Source organism: Mus pahari, chromosome X (genome assembly GCF_900095145.1).
Source record: "Mus pahari chromosome X, PAHARI_EIJ_v1.1, whole genome shotgun sequence".
Lineage (NCBI taxonomy): Eukaryota > Metazoa > Chordata > Mammalia > Rodentia > Muridae > Mus > Mus pahari.
In genome coordinates this window covers 1160067-1172207 of record NC_034613.1, presented here as the reverse complement: position 1 = coordinate 1172207, position 12141 = coordinate 1160067, and the positions used below count along the sequence as shown (strand labels likewise).

Here is a 12141-nt window from a genome sequence, read left to right as displayed (position 1 = left end):
TCTTTCTGGTGGAGGAAAAGGGACTGGAAACAGGAAAAGCAATTGTTTCCTCTCTAGGTGTTTATTATGTTTAAATATGTTTGTGTATGTGCTGGGATTGAACCTAAGCCTCATGCATCCTAAGCACATGCTCTGTCACTGAACTAAACATACATTGAGTCAACCTTAATGAGACTTGTTAGGTGACTACAACTCAGTAAATTTAAGGGTACAAGTTTGATGGGTCCTCAGAGGTGTATTCTTTCTATCTATCTATCTATCTATCTATCTATCTATCTATCTATCTATCATCTTTCCTATCTATATCTCTGTTGGGCGTCTTCCCTATAAAGATAAGTAGAATATTTCTAGCACCCTAAAATATTCCTTTGTGCTTTTTGGAACTTTGTTCTCATCAGATATGATACATATTATGAACTCACTTTGTCTGTCGGTCTGATGGTATTTCATACTTAGACTGGGTACCTTTTAGGACAGAAGGAAATACAAATAAAATAGCCATCTCCCTATATCATATCAGGAAATACAAATAAACAAGGGACTAGAGTTTCTCCAGTGTAAAGTTATTAATAAACATCTTGGATAGATAAGATTATTCTATAAATTTAAATTAACATCACATAAAGTCTCTGAATTAGAGAGTATTATGTTTGTACTATATAAAGTCTGTGTTGAATTAGATGTGCTGAATTGACAATGTATAAGATCTACTTTGTTGTATTAGAGAGTGCTCTTTAACCAATCAGGACCATATTTTATTTGTACTCATTAGTTTTTACTTTACTTTTGATTTTTCTCTTTCATGTTTTATAGCAGCAGTTCTCAACCTGTCATGACCCCCTTTTAACAAACCTGTCTTCAAAAATATTTACATTATGATTCATAACAGCAACAAAATTACATTTATGTAATAGCAACAGAAATAACTTTGTTTGGGGGCACGGCAACATGAGGAACTATATTGAAAGGTCACAGCATTAGGACAGATGATAACCACTGCTTTAGAGTTTTGTTCTTTAATACGCAAAGCTCTAATAGGAACTCAGTGTATGTTAAGAACATAGAATTTGATCTGAGGTAAATCTGGATCTCTCAGCTTGTACTTACTGGCAGACCTTGAGAAAGGCAATTGCATCCACACCTCTAATTTCTCATCCATAAAAGTGCAGTTAATAGGAAACATCTCAAAATGGTTTCTGAAAGAATGAAAGCACCTGGTGCCCAGGGTACCTCCTTAAAAACCAAGAGTCTATTTTTACTCTTGTAAATAGACTTTGGTATTTTCTCTAGCTGGGTGACTAGATTCTTTTAGACTTATTTGGTCCTCAGTGTACTGGGGCAGAACTGTTAGGTCTGTTTTACAAGTTTCAGTAACTGTGAAGAAAGTGGCTGGGATCATTTCAGTTGGTGATAGAATTCTATAGTTTGCCTATGTCTTCTATCATGTCCATTTGCAAACCTCTTTGGGGTTTTGATTTCATGGATATACCGAAATCTCACTTGCAATAGTAGCAGTTTAAGGTAGCAGTTTTCCTTTACTACTTTTTTCTTCTGTCATTACTGGAAGTTTGTTATGGGAGAATTTCAACAAGAGCAATGGATTTCTTTTTTTTTTTTTATAGTTTATGGGTGCGTGTGTGTGCCTGCGTGTGTGTGTGTGTGTGTGTGTGTGTGTGTGGTGTGTGTGTGTGTGTGTGGTTGTTGTTGACAACTTGTAGGTCAATTCTCACTTTTCACCATGTGGGTTTTGGGGATTGAAGTCAGGTCATCAGGCTTGGTAGCCAACAATTTTACCTGCTGAGCTCTCACTGGCCCAGATTGCGAATTTTAGCAAGAAATTATCTAAGCGCTTTTGTTAGGAAAGATGTACTCCTGTCACTGTACGCCACAAAGCAAGCACTGCCCCACCACTCACTCACTGCTTGGCTTTTTAAGGCTTAAGTTTCACGAGTTTTCTGCCTTGCTTGTAGGGCAACACATTTTCTAAATACTGTCTTGCACAACTCTATAAAGTATTCTTACAGATACAGTTTTACAGTGTTCCCTCTTTATTATGGTGTGGCTGATCTTTTGTAGTACAACGTTTTGGTATTTGGTTCACTGCATGGGGTTTGGCATTATTTTTAAATGTCATGAAATTTTACTTCTTTTTGTCCTGCAACTGAAGGTCGCTACCTTGAAATGCTCAGGAAGCCCTGCTGGCTACACAGGGCTGTCGGGGCAGAAAGACATCAATGGTCTTATCCAAGGCTGGATTTTGCATACTACAGTACTGGCCTTTAAGGCAAGCTATGCCCACTGTTGTAATAGTGGCAAGATTGTTTATGGATGTATTAACCACTATCCTGGTTGGCTTTGAGGTCTGCTCCTATAAACATGGTAAAAATTCCATGGCTAAGGAAGACATAGACCCTAGGAAAGAAGGTATTGGCATTTTTTTTCTAAATGTTCATGTTGTCAAACTTTTTAAATATTTGCGTTTCTATTCAGAGATTTGTGTTGCTGTTAACCTTGGTCAGAGAAACTGATTGCAGTAGGTTGTTCATAGAGACTCATAACAGTCCAAAGTACTGAGAACCAGTCACTGTGAGAGTAGTACTAGGTTATAGTAGAATAGCTATATCAACCCTCCCACCTAACATGCAGGGAGTGGCGTGGAAGAACGAACGAGGAGATAGAAAGAATGTAAGAGATGGTGGGTAGGGAGGAGCGCTGTGGGATTCTGTTCTCAGAGTGTAACACAGCTGTTGCACATGTGAACTCTCAGCAGCCATGGCTACCCGCAAAATACCTACATGGCCCACTCCCAAGGAGCTATTGGCAGTTGACAGTTGATGAAGAAGGAAGAGTTACTTTTCTTTGGGGGAATGATCATTATTAAGTTCCTTATGCCCCACATGTACGTGTGGGCAGTATGAATTTGGATTCAGTGGGTTTAAAAAAAGGGGGGAAGACTTGAATTTGGGAAAGAGATTTGTAGGGAGTGTCTGGAGGGGCTGGCAGAGAGAGATGGAGATGAATGTCACCAAGATAGGTTGAATACATGTGTGGTATCTCTCTTGACACCTCCGTTTTTGACAGGGACAAGGAGCTCTTTGCACAGTGCAGCTATGGTCCTAGAGAAGTTCCACTCAGGGCTCTTTTGAAATGGAGGCCTCATTTTAGAGAGGCAGAAACTGTTATGAGCTATCAAGAAGTTTGTACTTACCAGGAGAGGGTCACCTTTCTCTGCCTTGAGTCCTTTCCCACTAACACAGGTCTCTGAGCTGAGCATAAGCCCTGAGCTTTTCCAGCTGCGGCCATTGAGCCATCACCACATTGCTATGGGGATACCCGGGATCACTTCTCATTGACAGAGGTCAAAGGCCAGAGCCTCACTCTCCAGGAATAAACCCTGAGGACTACTAAGCTTCTCCAGACCCCTGTCAGGGCTCTTGTAACCCAAAGCATTCCTTTCCCTGCTGGGATCTGTCAGTTAGTTCTGGAAAAGATCAAATTTCCTCACCCCAAATTTGCCTATTATCCACACACAGTTCCTGGAGAAAGTCTGGAGAAAAGACATGTTCTCATAATCCTCAAATGTCATAACTGAAGGTCCCTTAGAGAGCGTCTTGCCTCAGGCTGCCTCATTTAACAGAACATGTAACTTCCTTTGCTCTATTTCCACATTTCAAGGAATCCCCAAGGCGGCCTTCTAATACAAATCAGGAGCAGGTAAGAGCCAAGTTAATCAGGAAAGTAAGCTCTCCTGGGACCCAGCTGTGCTCGGGGAAAGACTCAGGCATTATAAATACAGCTTTGGCCTCAGGAGTTGGTTATCAAGGATTTTCTTCAAGGACAAAAAGAGATCTGTGCTGCTTCAACTCCAGAGCTTTACACGGGGTTGGGTAAGACTGACAAACATTTGATTCATCCTGGCAGGCTTGGAGATTTGAAAGGTCCTACTCTGAGGAGGCCTGTCTTTCCTTCCTCCCGGTCCCCAGGTACTGTGAAGGCTTGGTAATCTTGACCTATGACCCTTGCAGCTTACCTGTCTCTTACCTGAAGTCTTTTTATGTTGATGGTTCTTGTATTCAGCTCTGAAATTAAGAGAACACTCCTAGCATTGTTAGGGCAGGCTTTGGGAAGGGTCGAGTTTTTCACATCTTTACATTTGTAATGAAATTTACCAGGTGCAAAACACTATCACCCTCATTCCTCCCTTCACAGTTTAGCCTCAAACGTGTGTTGAGCGTGGTTTTCAGCTACATTTTACAGATGAAGACTCCAAGATGGAGACTACATTTTGTACCACACATAGCGCCTTGAGTGACAAAGCATGTCATAAGTAAATAAAGAGTTAACAGAGCCCACAGAGTTGAGACCACTGATTGATCTGTTCTTCAATACCTAGGCCCTAAGAAGACTCTGACATTCTGTAATATTGGGATAGTCAATTTACCATCTCTTCACTTCATGTTCTTGGGGTGTTTTTCTTTCAGATTAGTGAAAGATGGAAATTCTCATCAACTGAAATCTGCAAAAGCTTAGTGGAGAAGCAGCTCATGTCAGCCATGTATAGTGAACTGGTGTGTGTGTGTGTGTGTGTGTGTGTGTGGGTGTCTGTCTTTGTGTGTGTGTGTGTGTGTGTGTGTGTCGGTGTCTGTCTTTGTGTGTGTGTGTGTGTGTGTGTGTGTGTGTGTGTGTTTTAAATAAGTCTATCTGTACATTCTTATCAAAGACTAAGAACTGCCTGAGATTAGAACGGGCATTATTAGTTCAGTTTGCCATTCTCCCTAGGTGGCAGAATTCTAAACAGACTCCAGATGGAGGTTTTGGTGAAACAGGCTAGAGACCTTGTGTCTTGGGTGCTCAGAAAAGAGCCCAGTGTGAGATGTGGACCCAAATCCACCAGCCATGGAAAAGGAACCCACTGGCCTCTCCCTTTTCTCCAAAATCAAGAAAATGGCAACAAGTTTTTGAAATTTTTTTATTCATGTTGCCCAGGAGGGCACCCAGTATTTTCACAGTGCGACTGCTTCGATGTACTGGTAAATGTGATCGCAATTGTGCAGTTCACCAGCCTGATGGTGAGGGTGGCTCCAGCTGGGGTGGAATTGCTGCTGGGGAGAGGGTGGATGGAGGGGAGTCAAAGGAATTCTCAGCTTACAGGTTAGCGAGAAGCCAGTCTAGCAGCTGCTTTCTAGCCATGTTGCCCACGGCTTCGTCCAGTTGTCGTTCTTTGGCAAACTTCATGACCTCCTGAAGAAGATCTCCTACACTGTACCCTTTCTCTGCAGCCTTAGCTGAAACTTCAGGGAGCTGTGGAGAGAGCAGAGTGATCTTGAGTAATCTGATACTTTTCAGAAGGACCCAGGAAACAAAGGGAACTGACATCTCCCTGTGACTGTCCCCCCCAAGGTTAAAGTCCTGTCACAGATCCAGAACTGCTGATATGCCTAGCCTTTCCCCCTAAGACCTAGGAGATGGGTTTAAGGAGAGTTGCATGGTTTTATTTCAACTCTTATACCGAACATGATTTCACTTCGTGATTTCTCTGAAATCTAATGTGGGAAATGCATGTGCGTGCGTGTGTGTGTGTGTGTGTGTGTGTGTGTGTGTGTATGTGTGTCTGTATGCACGTGTGTATGTGCGTGCATGTGCAAACATTCATGCAGAGACAGAGAATGTAGATATATATATGAATATGAATTCATATATATATGAATGCTAGTCTGCTCACATCTACCCATTCTGTCTTTAATTTCTTGGGCCTTAATGCGTTTCTTACCTTCTCTAGTTGTCCATCGTCGTCTCCCATGAAGTAGAGCATGGGCACATTAAACTGAGAGGCTGCAATCCATTGCAGGACAGCTTGCAGCTGCTTCTGCAAGTTACTTGTAGAGCACTGATTGTTGACAATAACTTCAGGGCCAGGAGTTTCAGGAAAATTTTGGGACATCGCAGCTTCACGGCCACATCGGGAGCCACCGCTCGCCAGGGCTGCTTGTTCTTCTAGCTCAGCCAAGGCCGCTCCATTGTTGCTGTACTTAGCCATGATCAGGCAGAGCTTCATCACGGATTCTACCAGCTGATCTATAAACTGGCGGTTCATTTGCTTCATCCCACTGATGAAGTCCAGTTCTGAACTGTCTTGGCATTGCTCTTCAGGTCTCTTGGCCACGGGAGCTGCTTTGTTTGATCTAGGATCGCAACAATGCTTACTCTCACTTTCAGTTAGTTCATCGCAACTGAAAGGGCTCTCACTCAGAAGTTTCTGAATCAGGGACAGAACCATGTTTGACATATCCATCTTCTGGGACTCCAGTTGATTTTCCTTCATACATGTAGATGGTCCAGGAGCTCCACGAGTTTCAAAGTGCTTCATTGAAAGTGATTTAGAACTTTGGCCACCTCCACACTTTTCGTATTGTGCACTTTGGGACATATACCCCATGGAGGAACCAGGGCATTCCTCTTCACATGGATCTTTGCCCTTGGCTTGTTGGGTCAGATGGTATTGAATGAGCATAAGGGCAGAGACAATTAGATCCTTGGCCAGTGAATCTGTGGAAGGACTGATCTTTTCTCTCTTCTCATCTTTACTGGTGCATACTTTGTTAGTCACCTTGCCTTGGTTTCCTTGCTTCTGGTTGTTCCACATAGTAAGGCTCTCTTTGAGGATATGCTCACTGACTCTCTCAGCACTTGTCAACGATTTGCAGCATGGATCTGCCTTAGGTTTGCATTTATCTTTTCCTTTCATTTCAGCTTTCATAGCTGAGAACTCAAGGCTCTGATTCTTGCATTTCGGATCATTAGTTCCAGCTTTTAAGGTTGCATATGCCAGACTTTGAGACTTAGTCTCCTTCTTCTCACCAAGAAGAGCACTGACCAGACGCTTTAGCATGGCCTCCATGATGTCCGCTGCATTTTGTTTACCATGATTGAAAAGATTCCTCTTGACAGCAGAAACGAAATCTGAGTCTGTCATCAGGACTCCTGTTATGTTATGCAAGTTTTTCATGCATGAATCAATCAGATCAGATACAATTTCCTTGGTGTGCTTCAATAGTACCCTCTTCAGGACCACACAAGCCGGAATTGGCTTCCCACAGCTGTGTACTTTCAGAGTTTTCATAACAGAGACCATCATGTCAGATGCTACTTGATTTGCATAAACCATAAGCCCCTTGCTGATGGAATCTGCAAATTCTTTGCTGTCTTTTGGGCACATCTGCTGCTTCTCTCCACACTTGTTCTTGTTAGACATCTCACTATACATAAAGGTCTTCCGGCCATCCCTGCCTTCCTCTCCATTGCCACGCATTTCTGCTGAGGTCAGTTCAACAGCTTCATGGGCCATATCGGAAGCAATTTTGCTGACAGCGCTCCGGGGACTGGTTTTCCCTTTATCTCCTGATGTATACATGGAATGATGGAGACATTTGCTTCCACCTTCCAATTTGTCCTTGATTTCCTTACGGGCCATTTGGATTACCAGAGATGACAATCGGTTGACGTAGAAGGAAAGGTCGTCCATAGAACATTCTCCCTCAGGAGTGGCAACTGACCTCTGATTGCTAGGAGATTTGGTTGCAGGATTTGAGGGACTTTGGTTATTGTTGGTGTTTTTGGATGCCGCCATTTCTAGGCGAAGGTTTTGAGGTCCTTTGTTCAAATAATCCAAGTTTACTTGATCAGCGTACACACTGTAGCAGTTCTCAGATGGTATTTTGTTACAATCACTGTCTAGCTCTCCTACTTTATGTTTACAGCTAGAGGCTGAGGGACTTAATGCATGTTGGAAACCCAAGGCATACTTCTGGAGATCATTGAGGAGCCAGTTGAGGACACTTATAGGATCAGAGGGAGCTTGTTTGAAAAGGCACACAGATCCCTCCGTCTAGAAAAAGAAGAACACCTCGCCATAAGAGTTTGAAGAGTTTGGGTGGGCTACTTCTAACCTGTTGTTTTCTGGTTGTTAGAAGATATAGCTTGTAAGTAACAGAGATTTGACATTTTATTAGCATATAAAGATATCCAGTAGTAAGCACCATGATAGCAACAAAAGCTTGGAGTATATAGAGTATATGCTTGTAGATGTAACCGTTTACAAGTGCTGCCAATGTGTTTGCCATTTCATTTTATTATGTGTGGATGTCTCATTGTGTCAACAATGTGACAGTGTATATATTGTGTGTAAGCATGTCAATATGGCAATTCATGTGTTTGGGTATTTCAGTAGATATGAAAGTATGTCAATCTGTATTGTTGGTGTTGGAAGTTGCTATTATATGTATGTATATGTAACCATATATAATAATGTGTTAATGTCAGTACCTATTGTGCATGTAAGCCAATGCAAGCATGCATTTTGTACATACTAGTGAATGGAAAAATACACTTGTATATGTTAGTATGTCTGAATATGTAAAGAACCCACTGTCAGTTTCAATGTGTTACTATTTAAAATAATAATCATATGTGGTTTATTCTACATTTATAAGATCTGTAGGTATTTGTGAATATAAATGTTGCACATACTCTGAGTGTTTTAAGAATCGTACATGAATAACATAGTACATATATAACTGCATTTGTGTAAATGTGTGTATCAAAGTATCACTCAAGGGTGTTACTTTATGTGAGTTTGTAAGTATGTGTATATGCATGTCAGTCATGATTGTGTATTGTCACATAGGTCTTTCCGTATGCCATATCTGTAATGTGTATGTCAATGTCTGAATTTGTTAGGATCACTGATCTGGTCAAGGTTTGCATGTGTTAATGTATATTGGTGTGTGTTTATGCATTGTGTGTATTACTGTAAATGTGGGTGTTTATGTTTGCCACATGTGGGCACATCAGTATATCTGACTACATGTATATGTACATGTATATGTTAACTCTATATGTAAAGGACAGTATATTTATCAAAGCATGTATGTGTTTATAAATGTGAAATGTGGCATCACTTACATACCTGGTGCTTATGGAGGCCAGGAAAGTGTGTTGGGCCTCCTGGAACTAGAGTTGCAGCACCATGTGGATGCTGGGAATCAATCCTTGCTTCTCTAGAAGAGCTGTCAGTGCTATATTAACCTTGGAGGCATCTCTCCAGCCCCAAGTTGTACCCTTAAGACTACAGGATGGAACTAGCCACCCCCAAATTATCTCCAAAACTTTGAAAAGTGTTTCTTTGACTTGTTTTTCTTATTTCAGGGACACTGGCCTCATTCCAAATGTGTCTGAGATCATGAATGATGTTTTGCTTACAACATATGAGCCTAGTGACAGGGAACAGAAGTCATTTGGTTTCTTTACATTGAAGCCAAATACCCTTTCCATTACCAGTTAGCCCAGGCTTATAGGAATGCAGGTGTGTTTCAGTACTCTCTAAACAATCAACCTAACAGATACAACTTGAAATACGTGAAAACAAATGGATTTGGGCTATGACCGTAGCTTCTGGTTTGAACCTTTTCAATAGCTTACATATGTAATCTCTTTAGGTACTCAAATTCTTGGTTGGTACGTGTTTTCTCTCTGTTCCATATCTTTCCTCCTTATTAAATAGTGGGCAATATGAGGCACAGGAGCATATAAGTCAGCAAGGAACATTGCAAAGGTCAATACTAAATGTACACCTTTCTTAGAACAAGGATAGCAAAGTACTGTTTAGAGTAGATACCTACAAGTCACGGAGTAGTATTTTGAACCTTTGTGATTAATGAATACTATTTTAAAATATTGCATGTGGAACTTACCACGGCCCTGAACTTAGTCCTGTGTTTTCTAGAATGTCATGTGTTCCAGGTTGGTGGACCTATTGGACAACCATTTCCTTACCATCTCTGAACCAGAGTCTTTGGATTTACTATTGGCCCTAGAAATTAGGAATGCTAGACCCTCAGAGGCCAGGTCACCTTAGACTGGTCTTGTTTTTCAGTGTCCTTGATCACGATAATCTCTTTTTCTTCCAGAGTCTCCAGATTTAATTCGCCTTCTGACCTGGAACCAGCAGCACCCTGTGGAGTTAAAAGGTGAGATTTTTAATGCAAAGTTGATTTTTGTGATTTCTCCAAGCTTCCCTACCCCTTAGGCTATAACTTCACAGTATGAAGGTCATGTCTCCCATCATCCTTTGTTTTTTTCAGCAGAGGTAGGGTTTCAATGCTACAACATTTGAAGAATGAGACAAGATTGTTTCCACAAATTTCTAATCCATCCTGTGATGGCATTCAAGACTCTCCATCTCAAGAGCCATATTCTGTTATATACCACCGTTTGGGACAGATTATGTATATCCATGCTTTTATTTAGCCTAAGCAGTTACGCAAGTGACCTGGGCCTTCCACCTGTATCCCTTCTACCTTTCTTCTCTGTCTCACCCCTTCCCATTTCTTTATATTTCACAGAAAACCCTTCTGTTTCTCACCCTCTTCCACTTTGAACAGAAAATACCCACCTTGGAATCTTTATCTTCTACATTCAAGGTGGACACATCCACAAAGCATATCTACATAAAATAAGAGGCAAATTTTGATACACCCGAGAGGAAAAAACAGTTTCTTTCTTGGAGATGATAAGAACACTTACCTCATGGGATTCTTGGGAAAAGTAAGTGATAGTGTAAATTTCAAATGTTTTAGTAATACACAGGTAAACATTTCTATGGTTAATAGGTACATTGTACTAAAATATGAAGCTTGTTGTATTATGAATCATATTGCCTAGGATGACGATCATGTTTAAATATAAATAATTTTCGTACTTGATCAGGAAGAAAAAGTGCAGTACTATCCAAACAATTTGAAATTTTAAAGTAACTTGCCCTCCTGAGTGGACTGACTTACTGAGCAACTTACTGTTAGCTACACATTATGGCTTTAATGTTAGGGAATAGAAGCTAGTGGCAACCACCACTCTTACCTCCTCTTAGGCTCCTACCCCACTTAGATTCCTCACTCCTCTTGGGCTTCTCCCTTCTTAGGATCCTTCCTTTTAGGCTCCTCAGTCCCTCCCTCCTCTTAGGCTCCTCCCCCTTAGGCCCTTCGTTTCTTGGGCCATCCCTCTTCTTAGGCTCCTCCCCTTCAAGGCCCCTTCCCTCTTAAGCTCCTCCCTCTTGGGCCCCGCCCACTCTTAGGTCCCTCCCACTCTTAGGCTCATCCCTCCAATCAGGTCCCTCTCCACTTAAAGGCCTCCCTCTTAGGCCCCTCCCACACTTAGGTCCCTCCCACTCTTAGGTTCATCCCTCAAATCAGGCCCCTCCCCCCATATGCGCCTCCCTCCTCTTGGGACACTCCCATCTTAGGCCCCACTTTCTCTTAGGCCCCTCCCACTTAGGTTCCTCCCTTCTAGGTCCCACCCTCCTCTTAGGCCACTACCTCTTCTCAAACCCCTCCTACTCTTAGGTGACTCCCTTCTCTTGGGTCCCTCCCTTCTCTCAGGCCCCTCCCCTCTAATGCACCTCCCTCATCTTGGGCCCCTCCCATCATAGGCCACTCCTTTTATAAGGCCCCTCCTACTCTTAGGTTCCTCCCTTCTCAGGCCCCTCCCCTCTGGTGTACCTCCCTCCTCTTGGGCCCCTCCCATCATAGGCCNTTCTCAGGCCCCTCCCCTCTGGTGTACCTCCCTCCTCTTGGGCCCCTCCCATCATAGGCCTCTCCTCTAAGGCTCCTCCCACTCTTAGGTTTCTCCCTTCTAGGCCNCAGTCTCAGGCCCCTCCCCTCTGGTGTACCTCCCTCCTCTATGGGCCCCTCCCATCATAGGCCACTCCTTCTCTATGGCCCCTCCCACTCTTAGGTTCCTCCCTCATAGGCCCCACCCTCCTCTTAGCCCCCTCCCTCTTCTCAGGCTCCTCCCACTCTTAGGTGACTCCCTCCTCTTGGGCCCCTCCCTCCTATAAGGCNCCTCCCCTCTAGTGCACCTCCCTCCTCTTGGGCCCCTCCCATCATAGGCCACTCCTTCTCTATGGCCCCTCCCTCTCTTAGGTTCCTCCCTTCTAGGCCCCATTCTCAGGCCCCTCCCCTCTGGTGTACCTCCCTTCTCTTGGGCCCCTCCCATCATAGGCCACTCCTTCTCTATGGCCCCTCCCACTCTTAGGTTCCTCCCTTCTAGGCCCCATTCTCAGGCCCCTCCCCTCTGGTGTACCTCCCT

The 12141-nt window shown here is 43.0% G+C and overlaps 1 protein-coding gene across 1 annotated transcript in view; it reads right to left on the bottom strand.

Annotated features, from left to right (window-relative positions):
• Positions 1 to 4962: 4962 nt before the first annotated feature.
• Akap4 (A-kinase anchoring protein 4) overlaps positions 4963 to 12141 on the bottom strand; it is a 10782-nt gene continuing 3603 nt past the window's right edge. Inside the window, exons 3-6 of the mRNA XM_021188517.1 lie at positions 10451 to 10501; positions 9909 to 10010; positions 5771 to 7885; positions 4963 to 5301 (exon numbers count right to left, since the gene is read on the bottom strand). Of these exons, the coding sequence (XP_021044176.1) occupies positions 5146 to 5301; positions 5771 to 7885; positions 9909 to 10010; positions 10451 to 10501 (2424 nt within the window). The 3' untranslated portion in view covers positions 4963 to 5145. The remainder of the gene's footprint in view (positions 5302 to 5770; positions 7886 to 9908; positions 10011 to 10450; positions 10502 to 12141) is intronic.